The 21,047-nt window shown below is 38.6% G+C and overlaps 1 protein-coding gene across 6 annotated transcripts in view; it reads left to right on the top strand.

The window, feature by feature from the left end:
- PPP4R1 (protein phosphatase 4 regulatory subunit 1) overlaps positions 1–19,529 on the top strand; it is a 100,386-nt gene extending 80,857 nt beyond the window's left edge. For all 6 annotated transcript variants that reach the window (XM_034762605.1, XM_034762607.1, XM_034762611.1 and 3 more), the window contains 9 exons: positions 5,662–5,837; positions 8,366–8,461; positions 9,854–10,039; positions 12,794–12,955; positions 13,436–13,536; positions 14,328–14,448; positions 14,577–14,711; positions 16,241–16,382; positions 18,419–19,529. In XM_034762605.1, coding sequence (XP_034618496.1) covers positions 5,662–5,837; positions 8,366–8,461; positions 9,854–10,039; positions 12,794–12,955; positions 13,436–13,536; positions 14,328–14,448; positions 14,577–14,711; positions 16,241–16,382; positions 18,419–18,582 — 1,283 coding nt within the window. In that variant the 3' untranslated portion in view covers positions 18,583–19,529. The remainder of the gene's footprint in view (positions 1–5,661; positions 5,838–8,365; positions 8,462–9,853; positions 10,040–12,793; positions 12,956–13,435; positions 13,537–14,327; positions 14,449–14,576; positions 14,712–16,240; positions 16,383–18,418) is intronic.
- The last annotated feature ends 1,518 nt before the right edge of the window (positions 19,530–21,047 follow it).

The following is a 21,047-nucleotide window of genomic DNA, read 5'->3' on the forward strand; positions in this document are numbered from 1 at the left end:
ACATAAATCTTGTGAGATTGAAGTGTAATTAATGTTCTCTCCCCTACCTTCTTTTTAATAATCGGCTGCCCTTTATGTGGCATCACAGGTTTGTCGGGATATCAGCACTGGAGAAGTCTTAAAGCATGCCAAATTCAAAAAGGGCAGCAGCAAATCCAGCACTGTGGCTAGGAAAGTGGCCATGGAGATTGGAGTATTCTTGATTTCAAGACTCCTGTGGGCTAGAAGGGTGCACACTCAAAAAAGGAGAGAAGAAAAGAGGGATGGGAAACTCCTGTCAGAATAAGCAGCAACGCTTGGATGCTTTCCTGAAACTTTGGTGTTTCTCCTATCACTAATTATACAGGATACACACTGATAGCCTAACTTTAATTAGACTTGGCCTGTTCCTGTTTAATCTACCGTAAAATCAGCAGATGAAAATGTTCTGCTTTAAGAAGATTCTAGCCCATTGCTCTGTAAGACGAGTGGGTTCTAGAAAAAATGTACTAGTTCAGTTACTGGTGAGAAGCACATTATTTAAACTTATCTCTTAATAAGCACATTAACCAGTGCTGTTTAGGTTTGACTCTAGAGACTTGTTCTACACGGCTACAAAATGTATATTAAACTGTTCCATGAGGCTCTACATAGCTAACGCATTTGTATACTCAGAGGTGCTCTGTATTACAAGATTGTTTCTGAATCTGTGCTTTGATGTTGGCTGGTCTTATTCCAGAGCTGCACTTTAGGATGGTTTCAATATAAAGAAGCTCACGGGTGCAGTTTACTGGGATGTGTGTGTATGTATGTATGTATGTGTGTATGTATGTATGTGTGTATGTATGTATGTGTGTATGTATATATGTGTGTATGTATATATGTGTGTATGTATATATATATAATATAGTGTGTGTGCGCGTGTGTGTGTATTCAAGAAAACTACATGGAAAAAAAATCTAAAGATGCAAAATCAAATACTCCAAAGTTAGGAAATGCCTGAACTAGGGTGCTGTGCAATAACAATTTGACCCCCTTGTTCATATGTATTCTGATACAGTCTTAATTATGTGATCACATACTTTTTTTTTTTTTTTTCCCCCATACAGGTCCCCTGCCTCATTCAGGGGATGGGTAGTTACTCAATATTTCTTTTTATTCCCCTCATTAAATGTATGGCCTTAGAGCTTATTAAATGCACGCCATCTAAATCCTGCACTGAATACAAAATTATTAATTTTATGGTCGCTTTCACTATCATAAAAGAGTGTTTTACAAATAAAACAAATGAATTTTGTTTTATTTGTGACGCGTGTGAGAGTGGGTAATATTACTTTCCCCATTTTATAACTGGGGAATTGAGACACAGAGAGATTAAGGCCAAAATTATCAAAAGTGTCCACTAATTTCAGGTGCCCAATTTGACACCTAGCACCTGATTTTCCAGAGTATTTAGCATTTTAAAGCATTTTCTATGTTCAGAGCACAGCTCCAGCCAATTTCAGTCGAGTGCTCAGCACATCTGCAAATGGGGTTTTTCACATTGGGCACCCAGAAAACTAGGAAGATGCTATTTTAGTGGCCATCTATGAAAAGTGAGGTTTAAGTGACTTGCCCAGCATCGCACAAGAACTCTGTACCAGAGACAGGGATAGAATTCAGTACTCCAAGGTAGAATTCAGTTTCTTTAATCGTGACCTGCAGTCTCCTGCTATATCAAACACCTTCCAACTTCTGCAACAAATGAGCCAGGGGACCAGAGAAATTCTAACACATGGAACCATATTGACGCACAACTTGAGTATCAGCAGGGTTCAGACCTTTGGACTACAGTATGGACCTTGAGCACTCTACCTCACAGAGTAGCTGGCAGTAGTAGACTGTATCCTCTATTGGACCAGCCAGTAGAGGGGGATGAGAAACTCACTTTGCCAGTAGGTTTCACAGCTATTCACTAACAGCAGAGGAATGTAGAGATGCAGGACACCTGATTTCAATTCCAGTTTCTATAGGGGAATGTTGTCTAGAGGTTACAGACCATTCTTTCCTGTGCCCTGAGCTTGTCACTGTCCCCCTCTGCATCTGTGTTTCTCCTAACTCCCTCTCAATCGGCTCTTGTCTCCCCCCTGTTCTGGTCCTCCCCATCCTCTGGGTCCTGCAACACTCCCCCCCCATCCCTCCGCCCTTCCTCACCCCTTTGCATTCCAGTGTGACTGCTTCCTCCTCCTCAGTACACTTGGGTGCCAGCATCAGTAGTACAGGAGAGAGAATCTCCTGCTCTCAATTCCTCTGCCTGGTGCTGCAGCAGCCGGAAAGAGCAATCGTAAAGGAAGTCCTGCTCAATCCCGGCAGCCATGAGCGTCCTCAGTGCAAACAGAAGCTTCAGAGAATTTAGCTGCCAAACAAGCCTCTATTGAGCATGTGCAAACTGCAGTTTTTCCGAGGCAGAACTTGGCTAAATTTGGGGAAATTTTCGTGGGGACAGCAAAAGGCATATACCTATCACCAAACCAGTCACCGTGCCAAATTACAAGTCCCTGCTCTAAAGCATGGAGGAGCTAGATTTTCTCAACAAAATAGTTGTAAGAATTTTTTTTAATATGGGCAAAAGAGCATTTTCCCATAATTTCATTCTCAAAAATGGCTGAATCATTTTAGCTGAAACTTACCCAAAAACTTCAGTCTGAGGCAGATACCTGGCATGGAAAATTTCAGCCCCCAATGAATAGTTTGGCAAAACCCCAAGTAACAGAATATAGGGACTTATAATGGAAAATATCTGTCAGCTTTAAGTATCTGTCTCTCTACCAGATCCACCTATAATAAATATCAGTTAGTTAAAGTTGGGGGAAAAAAAACTCTTGTGTTCTATCATTAGAGCAGCCTCAAAGGAATTTGATATTCCTAGTGGGTGTTTCAGGATAGATTTTATTTTTTAATACAGTACCTGCACCATTATAGCACTTAAAACAATCACAGGAGCATTTTTTTGTCTGCTAATAATGAGTGAACACTAAGGAAAGAAACAGAAAGCAAAAGAATGAAAACAAGGGAAGCAGAAAAGAGAAACTGCAGAAAATAGAGGGAAAATGTGCCATGTAGAAGAATTTTTTTCTCCTGAGTTATGTATTTTTCTATAAACACGTACACATTTGAAGTGTCGTGCATCTATATACATCGTCTATTTAGAAAAAGACCCTCAATCTTTCTTTAATTTTAACTGAAAATGAAAGGCGTATATTTTGATGTTGGTTCTGGTTTGGGGGGAAGAGAGGAAAGGTAAGTTCTTCTAAACGTGCATCGGGATAAAGTTCAGTTGAATTATTTTTCCAGTTGTTTTGCCTCACAAGAACTAACTAACTAACTCTCCTGAAAATCTGGAATAACATTTCATGCCTGAATAGTCTGGTAAGAGCTAGTCATCGCTTTCATTTTTTAATTTATAGTAGAAACTCACTCATTCATTTTGTTTATCCATATATCTATTGTTTGTGCATTCAAAAAAAATTGGGGTCTTTCCCTCACTTCTCAGTAAAGAAGAAACAAGTGAATACTACTGTGAGGTCTCTAATTATCAAGGTCTCATTAATTTTACAAAGTTTGCTGTAGAGATCTTTATAATGTTATATGAAATATGGTATTAATTAAAACCAAATTATACTTTCTAATGAACCTGATGCATTTCATGGTACAGTATTAGTACTTTTTTGTTTACTTAGTAATTTGTAGTGGGCTTCCCTGTCAGTATGGATTATTACAATCCTACTGTAACTCTTTTTTCTTTCAGGTATTTTATTAAATGCTTGCCAGTTACAGAACCGACCAGGCTCCAAATCCTTACTCATTTGCTCCTGCTGTTCTTACCCCCAGAGATATAAGACAGCAGTTCATGTTTGGCCTTCACATGTGATGTTCCTTACCTGTCCCACACCATTGTGTGTGTCTCAGTTGTCTAGCTGTGTGTTCAGTGTTTAATATTGTGCTGAGTTGTAATTCTGCTTTATGTAAAAGTCAGTCATAATTGTGTGTTTAAAAAAAAAAAAAAAAAATTTAGGTGTGCCATACAAATTAATCTGGTTTTTGATAAATTCTGGTGGCCTTAGGTGCATAAATTTAGGTGCAAGGATAAATGAGACAATTAAAATTCCAAGATGGGAGGTAGAGTGAGGCGGATGATAAAAACAGATTCAGTTGTTTAATTTCAGAATATGTACACAGTATTGGATAGGCCTTGAAAAAAGGGCGAGTAGAGTTTTAGCTCAAACAAGTGGGCTTATTTGGATCAGAGAGCCACTTGATCCTTCCCGGGAAGGGAGGAAAGAGGAGAGGAAGAGAGCAGCCCAATCACTGCTGCTTTGACAGGAGTGGAGACGTGGATGTGGAAGACAAAGTAGAGCAATCCCTGAGCCACTTGCTCTTTTCCAGGAAGGGAACTTGATAAGCAGAGAGCAGAATGGCAGGTGCTGCTGCTCTTTGAGGAAGGAAAGGAGAGAAGCAGGGAAGCACCAAATAGTAGTGGCTTCACTTCAAGAGATGGGGAATGAGGAGCCAAGTGGATTTTACGGAGAAGGGTTGCTGGGAGGCCAAGCAGCTCCTGTGTGCCCTGGAGCCCTGCAGTCCTAGAATGGCTGTGCAAAGAAATAGAGGGCCCAGTAGTTTCTTTGGAGTAGGAGTTGTAATTCCCTTCATTTGGAGGAGGAGAGCCCGGAATTCATTAACAAGATTGAGGAGGTATGAGAGAGAGCAAGCCAGAATTAATTAATTTGTGGCGGGGAAAAGAGTGGCAAGAAGGACCAGGTGGAGTGAAATCTCAGATTTCATTTTTATCTGTTTTCAGGGTTTGATCAAAATTTTCTAAGTCCTGACTGAGACTTACAATTGTCACTGAATAACCTACTCTCTGTTATGCTGCGTCTGCATTTCCAGAAGAGTTGTTTTGTTCAGAATTAGTTCAGCATAATGGGACCAGTCAACCTTCTAGCAATTTGCGGCGTGGGAGCATCTGAATATGTATTTTCCAGGGCCCCAGACCTACCCTTCTATTCTCATTTGGAAGATTTAGCAATCCTGCTCTCCACTTAGATTTACAGGGATACAGCTAATTGCACTTTTGCAACTCATTCATTTAGTCCCTAAAAATACTTGCCCCCAATCTCATAAATTTAAAAGTACAACTTTTTAAATCAATCAATACAGTTAAAAACTAGAGTCAAACCTATTCCCACCCTTTACTTGCCGTATTCTTTTAACTATAATTGCCAGTAAGCTGTTGTGTATGTTCTGCCTGTTACAGATTGTGCACATCTGTTTATTTACCGAGCCTCAGCATAAGTAGTTTGTCACATTTTTGTAAAAGATACTTCTTTAAAGATACTGTTGCCTCAGCAGCTTCTCTCTCTTGAGTTTCCTGCCTCATAGACAAGATACTCCCTTAGCTCCAGTGCTGTTTTAGCCTTCTGAGGCAATGGCAGCCAACGTGAAACTACATCACCTCCTATCCTCGCTGGTTTCCTCTGTTGCAGGATTTACTAACCATTGATAATTGAGTAGGAAACTTTCAGCTTCTCTCTTTGGCTATTCCATAAATTAAAAATTATTTTTCAAAGGTAGTTGCCATCAGCAATTTTGTTGCTGTGTAACAGTTCTTTCCACTTCCATTAATGTATTTCACTTTGCATACAGCACAAGTGGAGGTGTTATCTGCTGCACTTCGAGCCTCCAGTTTGGATCCTCAGGAAGAGAAAATGGCAGGTGTTGGCAGGGGAATGGACTCTCAAAATGAACTGAGCATCAAAGACCAACTAAATTATAAACTAATTCAAGATGATCCTGTGCCTTTAATTAGCGACGCTGTTGAGGTAAGAGACGTGGCTGTGTTTGGCATACAAACAGTTTGATTCAGAAATACAGGGCTACAGTCAGAGAGAGAGCTGTATTTTGCACTCTTGCAGCAATCATAGCTAAACTGTTCCCACTTCAGGCTGAAATGATGCCAAGTTTTGTTTGCTAATTTTGCAGCTCTGCCTGTTGCATAAAGTAAAGTTTATCCTCACAACGTTCTGTATTTGTACATCTGAATCATTTGAGGACTTGAAGTTAAACCTCAGTCCTGACTAATGGTCACTTTCAACAGACTGTGTTACTATAGTTTGCCGCAGTGAAATAGTCTTACTGGAAACAATGCCCTTCTTAAAATAAGTTAACTGTTCTTTTTTCTGTTTGGAGAGAGAGATGCATTTTGTTTATGGTGGAAACATTTTACTGCAACAGGCAACACGCTTTTCTGACCAGGAGACAATCAGGACTTGAGGCCGTGTTGCAGTGGGCCTCTGGAATATCTGGACTCTGGAGAATGAGGGCGGGTACTACCACTCAATATCATTTTGAGTTTTTACTTGTGGATCTTCTTCCCATTTTTTCCCCATCCAATCAAACAACAGCATTTAGTACTGGTGTTCTGTTCTTCACTATGTGTTGTGGCAGAAATGTTGTGACTACTCCACTCCACTTGGAGGCACAAGTGTGATGGTCTTTGAAACTCCAGTGCTATAGAAGAAGAATAAAATCTTGATGCAACTCTCATGGATTGTTGCTTGCCAGTTGGCAATGCAAATCGTTTTCAGATTATATTCTGCTGCCATTAACCTGCTACAGTTGATAGAATTGCTCACTGTGTTGATAAGAAGCTCCTTACATACATTGGGATATGTATAAAATCTGGGGTTTTTTTGTTTGTTTTTTTTGTTTCATTTTTTTTTTAAATTTGGATTGTCTGATGGAAGATGTGCAGATTGCCCTCATTCCAAAATCTTAGCGATATCACCATGACCTAGATATTGACGTACCCTGCAAGCTCTCTTATATTGAAGTTCTTACCTTTTTAAAGTGAAGTTATGTTTTGAAAAGTGCCTAGGTAAGAATGGCACCTCTGTCAAAATAAGAGGGGATCTATCAGGCGTTTTCTGCCCCTTGCCTGAGGTATTGGTGCCCTGATACACCCTGCCTAGGGAAAATCCACTCAGAATTATGTACCAAGAAGACTTAATCCTCCAATGGTGTAAACGGTCAGAAGGGAACACTAACCAATCAGGAGCCAGTAGGCAAGTTAAGAAGGCTTGCCTGCTTCTTCCCAGGGGGAGTGATGGGTGGAGCTGGGACAGGAGGAGAGTTCCTCTGTCCTAACCCCTAATGAGCCTTGCATTGCATCAGCGGCCAGACAGGCTGGGGTTGACACCACCCCTTGTCTGAATGGGCTATCACTAAGACACATTATCTCCTGGTGACTAATTTCTACTCCAAGTCCATAAACCATACTTTCAATATAAATATATACATCTCTCAATGATTATGAATCTTGACAAGTTACAAGCTTTTTGTAGATCCTTAAATGTTACTCTTTATGGATAAATATCCTATAGGACATATTTGGTGTAGTGAGTTTGTCAGGTCTGAGGTGAGCGATGTTTGCAAAGAGCAAGGGACCCTTTGCCAAGGGGTCTCTGTCTATCACCCACCTTACACTAATTTAATCAAATACCACATTTCCATAGTTTGCTTATGAAAATGTCATGTGGGACTGTGTCAAAAGCCTTCCTAAAGTCAAGATGTGTCACAACCACTCGGTCAGTAACCTTGTCAAAGGAGGAAGTTAGATTAGTTTGACATGATTTGTTCTTGACAGATCCATGTGGCGATTCCTTATAACTGTATTATCGTCTAGGTGCTTACAAATTGTTTAATAGTTTTTTCCAGTGTCTTTCCAGGTATCAGGATGACGGGTCTATACTTCCCCGGGTCCTCTTTGTACCCCCTTTTAAAGATAGTTACTATGTTTGCCCTTCTCCAGTCCTCTGGGACCGTACCCATCCTCCATGAGTTCTCAAAGATAACTATTAGTGGTTCTGAGTTGCTCAAGTACTCTAGGATGAATTTCATCAGGTCCTGCTTACTTGAATTCATCTAACTTGTGTAAATATTCTTTATCTTGTTCTTTCCCTATTTTGGTTTGAGTTCCTTCCCCTTTCTTGAGAAAACAACACGTGACAGGAGTTATTGCTTATTGCATTAATGGAAGGCACTCAGATAATACGGTGGTGGGCATGGTGTAAGAATCTGTATAGAACAGAATATGATTTAATTATATCCCCTCAAGCCTGGTGAAGCATCTTTATTATTTTGAATCTAAATAAATAAAAGTTGTCCATTAAGAATTTTATTTTAATTTGGGCTACAGCAAGGATATACTGAAAACAAAAATACATCTCTGGAATCTTGAAGAAAATACCCACAATCTCAGGCAACCTTTCATGGTATTTAAGTTCAGTGTGTGTGTGAGTAATCCTTGAATGTCCCATTTTATAAGTGACCTTTTTCCCCCCACATGCAGAACATAGATTCCACTCTCCGCTATATTCATAATGATTCAGACTTGAGCACCAATAGCAGTTTCAGCCCTGAAGAGGAAAGGAAGTCCAAAGTACAGGTAAATGAGAATTTCTCTCCCCCTGCCCCCCCTTGTAATTCTGATTAAGTTGAAACTTTATAGACAGAAGATAATGATGGAAGGTTCACCTTTAGTAGTCCTTTGGCCCACTTTGCTGTAGTAATTTTCAGAGGATGTGAAAGCCTCATCAATAAGTCTCTGTATAATCCAGCCTTGAGTACCTGCAGTGACAGTGGTTACATTGGCAGTTTATTCTGTTGTAACTGACCAGGCCAGTCTTTTTTTTTTTTTTTTTTAACGGAGTAGTGTAGCTTTGACAGTAGAGCTGTTAATCAAGACTCCGAAGCTATTTATTTTAATTTTTCCTCTGCCACTGACTTGCTGTGCAGCTTCAATGACTTATTTACAGAGCCAGTTGAAAATTTTCCATTAAAACTGTTTTTCAGGGGAAAACTTTTTTTTTAATTGAACAGAATTTTTCACAAGAAGTGTGTTGTCCACTGAAAACTTTGACTTTAGCAGAAAAAAACAAATTTAGATTTGATACCAAATAGAATTATTTTGGCTTAATTTGATGTTAAACTATATCCTCCTGAACAACTGATGGGAGCTGTAGTGTGGGAACCTCATCCACTCATACTTCTTTGTGGGCTGGGTTCTACTCTCCCATGAAGCACTGCAGCAGCTCAGCAAGAGGGGAGAATGTGCTGCATCATGGGAGAAGTAGTTCTAGCCAAGAAGTGCAGCCCATAGGGAAGAATGAGGGCATGAGGCACCCAAATGCCATTCCTATGAGGCACTTTAGCAGCTCAGGCAGGCACAGTTTAATATTGAACTGACCCAAAATGAAACATTTAAAATTAGTTTTCATTTTTTGCCATAAGGTAAAAATTTTCTGCAAGGTGGGGAAAACCATGTTCTGACCAGCACTAGTCACTTATTTTTATGTATTTGTTAAACAGGCATAAAGTTTGCCAGTCTCACAGGATATTGAGTCTTTAATGTTTGTAAGAGTGTTGAGCAGTGCTATAGAAGTCCAAGTTAAATTGTTTCTTCTTAAGTTTCAAACAATGCTCCTACTCTGTTTCGGTAGTCTGAAAGTGTTCCACCCATTCATCCTTGTTACTTCAGTCTGGGTATTTACAAGGACTAATCATACCTTCTCAGTTACTGTGTTTCTGTATTAATATTGCTTAAGTAACCTTAATATTTGCTTAAAATATCAACTTTACACAACTAAAGTTAGTCTGATTTTTATATATGGTACTTTTATGAATTATAATATTTACATTCTTAATCTTTAAGCATTTTTGTCCATTATTATGAGGTGAGAAAAATTCTTTCTCTTAAAATGTAAGCTAGTTTTATATAATAGGTTGTACGGAAATAGTTTGCCACATTTTCAAGTAAAGTCTCTCTCTCTCTCTCTAGGATGTTGTACCTCAAGCCTTGTTGGATCAATATTTATCCATGACCGATCCTTCTCGTGCACAAACGGTTGATACTGAGATTGCTAAACATTGTGCGTATAGCCTGCCAGGTGTGGCACTTACGTTAGGTAGACAGAACTGGCACTGTCTGAAAGACACCTATGAGACACTAGCATCTGATATGCAGGTATGTTAAAGCATTTAAACTCGAGCAGCTTTGAAAACAAATTGTATATACACCTTTATAACTGTGTTTCCTTATAATGGGCATTTTTGAATTTATTTTTTTCATATCCTGTCACTGGTGTTGGTAATTTAGTAGATGATGCTCTTCCTCTAAGTAATAGTTTGACCAGTGTCCCAGAACAATGCTTGGGCACCATGTTTGTGAGGTGCTCAGATACTACGGTAATGGGGATTATATAAATACCTGGAATAGATGCACAAATGTTGCTGAGCCTGTCACCTTGTGGGTTGATTAGAAACCAGAGGTCTTGATCTCTTCCGGTTGCTACAGTTCTTGTGGCACTTTTAATGAGAATAGGGGTATCCACTTTGATGCACTGGCAAGTCATAAAAGTTAGTCATAAAGAATTAAAAGTATTGCAGTATCATTGGTGTGTTAGAAACAAATGTTAAAATATTGGAAATGGCTGTTGCTTTCTTCTCTGTTCCTTTGCTGTTAAGGAAGCAGCTTTCAGTATATGGGCCATTTTATTTTGTAGTAATTTTCCACTCTTGCCTTTCTTTTTCAAAGACACGCTTCCTTTTTTGAGTAGTTATTCTTGATCCACTTCACCCTGATAAATTAATTCACTGATGTACCAGAGTGAAAACTCTCTGACATATATTGTTTATTTATACAATATATTCCCAATTTTCTGAAGGGGGGGGGATTTTATTTGGATAATTGATTGTTTGGATAATCAAGAGGGCTCTATTGTCCGAACCATCGCATCATCCGAATCTCTTCCTTGTCCCCAAAATGAGATGCATGCTACAGAGGGCCTATAGTTCATGTATCTCATGATGAGGGACAAGGAAGGGATTCAGATAATGTGGCGCTTTGATAACAGGATTTTTAATAAACTGGAGAATATTGTATATGGTATCAGTCACATTTCTCAAAGTGCCTAACAGTAAGGTGAAAAAAATTAGCACACAAGTAATCAGTAAAGAAACTAAAAAAACCCAACAAGAGTTAAAAAATAACATTGCTAACTAAGTTTGCGGTGTGTTTAAAATTACTTTGAGAGTCTGCCACAAGAATAATGAGGGAGAAAACTGCATCACTAAAATAGGATTAAGTCTGCAAAGATATCATTTGGTAGTTGGAAAGTGCTGGTCAGAGGGGGAGAGTAAGGTTAAATAACAATACTTGTTTTTTATATAATTGAAAATACATTATCCGTTTGAACAGTGTGTCGTGTTCCCTCCCTCTCCCCTCCACCCCTAAAATAAGACCACATAGAAACTAAAAGGACCTCTGTGACGGGTTGGATCACAGAAACCCTCTTGGGAGTGGTCACTCGATGTGCAAAGACTACCTCTGCTCCTGTTTTCCCTGCCAGCTCAGGACTACAGCACCCTGTCTTGCTGAGCCAGACACTCCGTCTACTCCAACACAGACCTTGTCTGAATCACTTGCCCCGAAGCTGCAAGTTTACCTGAAAACAGCTCACAGAAGTGTGCTTGTCTTTAGCACTCAGATGCCCAACTCCCCCAATGGGGTCTAAACCCAAATAAATCCGTTTAACCCTGCATAAGAGAGCTCTCTGTATGTGTGTATATATATATCTCCTCAATATATGTTTCACTCTATATGCATCCGAAGAAGTGGGCTGTAGTCCATGAAAGCTTATGCTCTAATAAATTTGTTAGTCTCTAAGGTGCCACAAGTACTCCTGTTCTTTTTGCGGATACAGACTAACATGGCTGCTACTCTGAAAATTGTCCACATAGTATCTTGCATGTCTCCAGGAAAACTTCTTATGTAGATTGGAGCATTCCAAGATGCATTGTTCCCCAAGTGTTTCCTGATCAGGTACTTAACCTGGCGAATTCCTTCCTAAAGAAGCTGACTAAATGCCTCACAAAGCTTACTTAGAAACCAAGCCAGCATACAGCCCATATTCTTAATCTCAAGTAGAAAATGATATACATGTACAAATAGGACGAATAGATATAGTAGACCATAACCTTTACGGAGATATATTACATGGCACAGGCAGCACAAAACATATTCCAGTTATGTCATACATACATTTATAAGCGCACACAGACACACACACACCCCATAAAGCCTTATAGGGTACACTGTCACAACCTCACACATCTTAATTGGACCATTGCTTGTGCCAAGATGTTTCTTGGAACAAAATATTTGATACTGTGTATGGATGTCAGATGTTGGCTTCCCTGTGAGGGAAAATCTGTTGCAACACTGGGATTTACAGTTTCCAATCAAAGTATAGCAGAGTACCTTCTTTCTTCTTCTGCTTTGTAAAGTACAGATTAGAGAAGCTAGAGAGGAACAAGAACTATCAAATTCAATATGCATGAGAAAAGTTTGAAGCAAGAAGAGAACTGCAAAAATGTGGATATTCAACATCATTTTTGTTTTGTTTCTGTTAATTAAGAACACAATAATTTTGTTACTTGTTCAGTTCCTGGATATGCAGATGGAACAAATGATCCTTGAACAATCCCATTTGTGTCTTATTTTTCGCTTTTGAATAAAAAATGAGTTCTGTTTTATTGAAAGAAGTGAGTGAATTAAGTGGTTGTACTGAGGATTCCAATATTAATGTTGGACAATATAAGAAAAATAATCCTATCGTTAAAACAAAAACTATTGTTTGGGGATAATTTATTAATAAATGCAATTATTATTATTATTATTATTTTTTTTTTTTTTTTTTTTTTTTTTTTTTTTTTGCAGTGGAAAGTTCGAAGGACATTAGCATTCTCTATACATGAGCTTGCAGTTATCCTGGGAGACCAACTCACAGCTGGAGACTTGGTTCCAGTCTTCAATGGATTTTTAAAGGACCTAGATGAAGTCAGGATAGGTGTCCTTAAACACTTACATGATTTTCTAAAGGTACATTTCATGTTTATTTCACTTTGGACCATAATATATTATGCCTTCTATCCACTTGTTTTCCCTGCATAGACCTGTGCCCATAGATTTCACCAGTATAATCCTTTACAGTAGTCCAGCCAAATGCCTATATGGTACTAGAGAAGGTATTGCAAAAGCTTTATGAAGCTAATACTTTTCCTTCTCTGAGACAGTTGAAGACGTAGCAGTTATTTACCACTTACTCTTCGTTATTATTAATTAAAGTATATACAGCATAAAATGTTGTTAAGACTACCCCATTAACTTTGCTGACTTTCTTGCAAGTCACAGCAAAATTTTACCCAAAATGTTTTACAAGCATTATACTGTATATTTCAAAGGGTGCTTTTTTAATCCAAGTGGCTGTTTTATGATAGACATTTTGTTCATATTCCATCCATTCACATTAAGTGCTTGCAATCTGCACTGCTCTGATTAAATTTATATTTGTTGTTCCAGCTTCTTCATCTTGACAAAAGACGAGAATATCTTTATCAGCTCCAGGAATTCTTAGTGACCGATAACAGCAGGAATTGGCGTTTTCGATATGAGCTGGCAGAGTATGTTGTTCATGAGGGTTTGGTTGGATTTGGATAGTTTTTCTGCTATGTGGATTTTAACGTTTCAATTCATCAATCAATCAATCAAATACACTAGAACTATATTATAGAGGCATTTTGACACGTCTTCATGTGCTCATCTACATGAGCTCACAACTTCTACAACACATACTACTCATGTCTGTGACACACTAGTAATATCTACTAATAACTTAATTCCTTATAAACTATTTTATAAGTCCCCTTGAATGTAGAATGAAAAAATGAATTGAGCACTTCCACTCAGATTGTCCAAGCAGTAAGTATTTTAGCATGCTGGAAGGGGGAGGGAAAGGGAGCACCTTATACTTACTTTGATCAAATCTGCTCTACTCATTTTAATCAGAAAAGCTGTTGATCTTGTTATCTGTACAACCAGCTTGGTCACACTGTAGCTTGCATGTACCTTGTAACATTGTTATTGGTTATACGATCTAACGAGTGCAAACTTTTGTACCTATTAATTTTTTTCTTATCCCAGATTATTTTTGCACACTCTTATTGCTCTCATGTAGCATTAGGGTCATATTTACTGAATAAGTGGCAAATTACAGGGGTGGAATTATTCAGTATTATGAGAGAAAACAATTAAAATGAGAATGAAGAATGGAAAATTGTCTTAGTGTATATGGTTTGGTTTCTGTTATGTTAAAGGGCAGGCAATGTTGTGTAAATTGTAATTTTCAAGGTTAGGGATACCTTTTTCATTTTTGATTTTGTTCTGCTGTGTTATGCTTTGTTCTTTCTTTTAGGCAGCTCATCTTGCTTCTAGATCTATACAGTGCCAGAGATGTTTATGACTATTTGCGCCCTATTGCCCTCAGCCTCTGTGCAGATAAGGTTTCCTCTGTTCGATGGATTTCCTACAAGCTGGTATGAGCTAAGAAACAAATTTTAATGTAAAATAATTTAAATGAATCCAATATCTCAAAGTTCTGAGTCATGGTCGGAAGTTGTTATATTTGTGTGTTTATGTATTGGTAACTTAACGTTTCTTATAGGTTAGTGAAATGGTAAAGAAGCTGCATATGGCTTCAACATCAACTTTTGTGGTAGACCTCATGAACGAACTCGTTGAAAAATTCTGTAGATGCCCGAAGTGGTCCGGTCGGCAAACATTTGTCTTTATCTGCCAGGTAAGAGCTTTTATTTATGTATTTGTTTGGGAGAGGGTGGGCAGCTAACTTCCTTAGGGATTCATCTGTATTTTCCTGAATAGTTCGTAGAAATCATTGCCAGAGAATCTTTCCTCTGGCGGGAGAAGATGGGGAAGAAGGGCACAATTCATGGCTTTGTCTGCTCAGCACCGCTCCAGAGAAGACATCAGGAGATGCTGTAGAAACGGGGCTCTTTCTTCCCTACCCAGGAGAGTCACTCTTGCAGTCTAAATTCCCATGTTGCATACCACTGAAGTTCAGTATACAAACTTCATGTGTTCTCCTCAGTATGTTCAGAGAATCAAAGTATGGTGTTGAGTGTAAAACAACAACAAAAGCGACAGTAAAAAACTAGTCTGAATAACACATAGGATACCTGAGTTTGGGAGTAACTTTCAGCCACTTATTCCATGGTCTGGTATGAAGTGAGCACCCTCTAGTGGTGAGTGATACAGTGCTGGCAGCTGCTTACCATTTACTGAATGATCTGTTCAGGCAGCAAGGGCAAGTAGGTGTCATTGCCCACACACCCAGCTAGCATAAGTTGTTCAGAAGCTGGCAGAAATACTATCAAGAAAAACGAGCTGGCTCTGAGCTGTGTTGGAGGAGTAGACCTCAGGTGCAGCTGGAGTGGCCAGTGATGGCAAAGGAGCAGTCTGGGCAGTTGCCCTGCCATGTGGGAAAGGGTTCCCATAGTGTGGCCCAGAAGGGATATCCCCTCTCTGGGGTTTGATCTTATTTAAAAAAAACTTCTGGCGATTTGCATCTGAGGGCTGTTGGTAGTGTGCCCTTGTTTCCACAGCTCCGTCCTTCCCCTCCCAGCAGCTGAGGAGAGAATTTGTCAGGATCTCTGTTAGGCAAGTTTCATGGAATTTCATGGGCCCTCTGGTTGCCCAGTGAATTTTGCCAGGGAAGACTATCACCCGGTTCTTAGTTCTCTACTGTTTTGTGTTTTACTCAACTAAATATTGTGCTTTGTTGTTTGGTAGGGGGAGGATATTTGGATAAGTCTGTGTTATGACAACTCTTTAAAATATGGGTTATGGTGCTTGAAATGGGAAAACTGCAGCATAACATAACCCTGTTCTTATCACTGCATCTAATTACAGCAGTCTAAATCAGTAAGAATGTCTAAATTATCTGTAAGATTTAAGGCCAACTTCAGTTACAAAATGCTCCTATTACTGTAAGCAAACATGAAAAGGTTATTTAATTTACTGTAAAGTAACTCACGCTGATTTCTAATGCTCTCTTTTTGAGCCTGAATTTTCTCAGACATGTATTCTGCTTTAGAAGGCCTCACCTCCTACTGGGAAGTACAGTTCCCTGTATCTGTAAAGCATCTTGAGATCTATAGGTGGAAAGTGCTATATGAATGCTAAATATTCTTATATGTTGATTATTATTAAGTTGGTAGGATCCATGAACTGTCATTGTGATCTGTGTTTGTTTTTAGCTCCCTCTTTATGGGGAGAAATCTAATGCAGTTGCTTGGTTCTCTTTGACAGACTGTCATTGAAGATGACTGCCTCCCAATGGACCAATTTGCTGTGCAGCTACTGCCTCATTTACTACACTTGGCATCCGATAGGGTTCCAAATGTTAGAGTACTACTTGCAAAAACTTTACGGCAAACCCTTTTAGAGAAAGGTTGGTGGTACTGAAGTTCAGAATGTTTTGTTTAATAGATGATGAATGTCAAAGATAACTATTGAATGTTTAACATGTCTCCTCTTTGAGTTAGTTTGCTGTAGCCAAGTGGAGAAAATAGCACGAGTGTGAGAAACCACTTACGACATTATACTCTCCTGAACCTTATCCCTCGGGGTGGCAAGGCTTAGCCTGGACTGATCCTTGAGGCCCTGATAGTACCTGCAAGCTCTAGAAGTTATGACAACATTATAACTTCTAGAGCTATTCTATAATGTTGGAGAAATGGATGGATTCCTTCTTTCCCCTTAGCCCATTTTCCTTGACCAATTTTCCCTAAATGGGCTAGTTTTGGGAAATTAAGGCTATTGGTCAGCCTGAATACTGGTGATTAACTGATGTGATGTAGAACAAATGTGTTGTGTTTGAGTCTAAAAATTGATGCTGTATGTAATAAAGGCTGGGAACTAGAAAAACAGCCTTCACTGCTAACCCTATCTCTTGCCTCTCTGGGAGAGGAGAGGTGGCTAGTGCTGTTCTGTTTTCCTTTTGGGAGTGAGGGGAGAGCCTTTGCAACATTTCAGCAAGGGAACTGCTACTGTCAAACTGTAGACTTCCCTTAGGGAAAGCATCCCCAGTGCTCAGAAAAGCTAGCAATGTTAGGATGTTAAAAGAGTGGGGTGGAAAATAATACTGGAAATAGTATGCCATTAGATAAATCAGTGTTATTCTCTCATCTGGAATACTGTGTTCAGCTCTGTTCACCCTCATTTCAAAAATATAGAACAGAAATAAGAACCTCTAGGTGGATGGAAAAAATTATTAGAAACATGTAAACATTTTAGTATGTGGAGAGATTGAAATTACTAGGACTGCTTAGTTTAGAGGAGACAAAATAGGACATGAAAATAATGAACAATACAGGGGAGACCGTTTCAGCATTCCTATTTACCATTTATAAATATAAGAACAAGGAGACATCCAAATAAACTGAAAGGCATTACATTTAAAACTGATCAAAGAAATACTTTTTTTTATACAACACTTAATTAAGCTGTGGAACTCATGAACTCTTGTAACAGAGAGCCTCGCTGTAGTCAGGAGACATTTACGTGGCTAATATTCATAGATGCTTTATCATTTATTTGTATTATGGTAGCACCTAGAGGACCCAGCACGATTGCGTAGGCACTGTACAAATGTAGAACAGAAACAGTCCCTGTCTCACAGACCTTACAATACAAGTATAAAATGAGAGACAATGGGTAGATTAAATCTAAATTGAATAAAAAATAAAATTAAAAGGTATATTAACTGGTATACTTCTGGGAATAAATCAACCACAAACTGCTGTAGAAAGGGAGGATTTTTTAATACAATTGTATCCTATAATTTTTAAAAAACTGTCACATATTGGGGTTTCTTGCATACTGTTTATTCATATTACCATTTGTATTGAGTGGTAGCGTCTGTCAGTAGAATGGCAGTTTATTTGTATTACCTTCCATTGGAAATATAAACACATTGATTTTGGGACTCCTGTTCTTAGCAGGAGTTTTTCCCTTTGCACATGCTGTCTGCCACTTACTACATTGAAGTAATTTAGGGGACTTGTACTCCTACACCACAAGGACGACCATATTATACTTGAGTCATCATGTATTAATCACCCCAAGTATTTTAAGTTAGTTTGTGGATACATTTAAATGAATATATTATTTGCCTGATTACAAGGATTGGGTGTGACTATAGTTAGAATAGATATTGCCCTAATATTTTATGTCATGAAGCAATATCTGCCTACAGCATAAGGATTAAATTAAAATATCCAAAAACTTTGATTTGTTAATACAGAATTTCAGTCTCACTAATAGCCTTTCTGTATTAAAACAGAAGCCTCTGTTTGCCCTCGGTGTAGAAGCATGCTTATGCTTTTGAATATAACACTGTAGCATAGTAGCTAGGGTTTGCGCCAAAATATAATATTGTAACTCTTATTTTTCTTATATATCTCTTGTATTCTCCATTATTTACAGAATATTTTCTGAATTCTGCCAATTCTCATCAAGAAGTTGTGGAACAGACAATTATGGCCCTTCAAATGGATGATGACAATGATGTCAAATATTTTGCAAGCATACACCCTGCCAGTACCAAAATTGCAGATGATGCCATGAGCACTGCTTCATCAACTTATTAAAAGAAGTTCCTGAATGTTACTATAATTTTAATAAAAAACAAACAAAACACAAACTATCCTCAAATGCTCCTAAAATGGATGATTTAGGACAACCTCTTCTGAAGGAGGAGAGATCTCTTGCCGGACTTAATTACGGGTGGATGTTATCTAAACCTGATACCAGGGATTTTAAGAGTCAAGAAAAAGTAAACATTATCTATCTCATCTTGACTTTAGAAAAACATTGCTCAGAGGATTGTATTTGCCACTGAAGCCTTAAATCTTCTGTCTTCCTGAACAAATGAAACTTGAATTGGCAGAGCATTTTCATTGTAGGAGGGATGTGATTTCCAGAGACCTGCGTTGTTTCTCCTGAGGAGTTAACTTAGCAAGTTTTTTCCTTAGCAACTGATAGTTCAAATTCTTATAGCCAGAGAGGCAGATTTATATCAAGATGTAAGACCTCCAGTATTAGCTATAAAAGTTTTTATCCATGCAAAGAACCAGATTGTGTGCAGCTGGGCACATCCTTAAGTGTGAATAGTTTTGATGTGTGTAAATGGGGAACAGTAGAGATTTGGATTTCTCTTAAGGGCTCAGTGGTAACACTAAACTAGAATCTGATTTTAATCTTTAAATGCAGCATATTGCTGTACCCGTTAGCAGAAAACTTTGCTGAGTACCTGTGTCCTAATTATTTTCATGCTGGTCATGACCTGAAGGAAATTTATTAGCACATGTACTTTAAGTCAGGTATTTTTAACTTGATCATGATCAGCTCTGAGGTGCAACTTTTTCTTCATATACTGTACATATCTGTGACCACTCTTGGGAGTGCTGCAGTCTTTAATCATGTTGTTTAAAAATGTTGTGATACAAGTTGTTCTCTACTTGTCCAAATAAAATTTATTAATAAGATTGAATACGTTGTGACCTTTTAAAGATATTAAAGAACAAATTTGAAATGACTTCGTTTCCTTCCTTTTCTAGTTCTTGCATGGATTTCTGTAAATATCATTTAAATTTGAATGACTTTTTCCAGAGGGATTTTAATGTAAAACTTAAGATTTATATTTAGAAAAGAAATATACCACAACACAGAGATACAGTAGTCAAGTTAGCTTACAAAAGTACAGAAATATTAAAAAAAAAAAAAAAAAATTGGTGAAATAATTGGGTGAGAAGTTCGTAAGTGAATCTTTATCAAGAATCTCTCTACTCATACTTAGGAGAGCCAAACAGCTCCCATCACCCAAATGCAGAATGACATCTTAGCTGTGGGGAACCTGGACAACCACCTCAACCCAGATTTTTAGGGACCAGGTTGATCAAAATTCCTTCATCTAGCTGAATACAGTTTCCAGGGTTGCTAAGAAATCCACTCTACCCTTGCATCTCTTCTATTCCTCTCATAAAAAAAAAGTAACTTGAGTGACTGAGGAGATGACATCTTCCCCTCTGTCTTTTATAGGACTTCTGCTTATAGCTCCTCTCTTCCCACCAACCATAGGGGAGACTGAGGTGGGTGAAGCTTATTCTTCTGATGTAATAGAAGTAGTTACTGCATCTTCTTAAAAGGTTTCTGCAGAATGCTTGAATTATGGTACCTTATAAATCATATGGCTAATGTCTTGAAAGTTTAACCCCAAAGCAGGGGGGTGCAGGAACTACAAGTACTGGAGCTTGACGCGGTTTCCATCATATACAGGGTTTACACTTTTTTGTTCAGTGGCTTTCAGCACCCCCACTATAAAAATTGTTCCAATGCACTGAGAGCAGCATGTGCATCATCCCTCCCTATCTTCTTGGGAGATTCTTTTGTTGAAAAGATCTTTCCAGTTCTGGCTTCAGTAAGTAAAATAGTATTAGCTGCATGGCTCTCTCCCAGATTCTAGAATCCTTCTGCTTCCTTGACAGTATAGACATGCATATGACACACAAGAGGCCTGCTGTCTGCTCCTAAGATTGACCTGGAATAGCTTCAGGTACCAAGTCATCTTCCATTTGTCTTGAAGCTAGTTTCTCCTTAAGATAACCTTGGGAGGAAAATGGAATAAGTATTCATGAGGAATTTTGAAGCAGCAGTCTGCTTATATTTTGAGTCTCTGTGGAATGGACAGTGGCACTCCAGCCAGATTTTCTGTTCATCTTGTCCCATGAATGGACTAGCAGAAGTCTTGTGAAAGTTCCAGATCTCTATTAATTCACTTTGTGATGTTGCACAGGATGATACCGAGCTCTCTGAAAATACTATGAGCTCCTCATTGATGGGCTGAAGCTGTGATCTGGGGACATACAGAGACTGAATTGGTGGAGAATGATGGGGAAAGGTATTCTCCCAAGTTCTGCTCACAGACCAACATCTCCCACTTGAGAAAAATGAGATGCAACCAAGTAGATTATGAACAGGAGTACTTGTGGCACCTTAAGGGTATGTCTACACTATGAGAGTAGTTCGATTTTACTTAAATCGAATTTGTGGAACC

The sequence above is a fragment of the Trachemys scripta genome, chromosome 2, assembly GCF_013100865.1.
Source record: "Trachemys scripta elegans isolate TJP31775 chromosome 2, CAS_Tse_1.0, whole genome shotgun sequence".
NCBI lineage: Eukaryota > Metazoa > Chordata > Testudines > Emydidae > Trachemys > Trachemys scripta.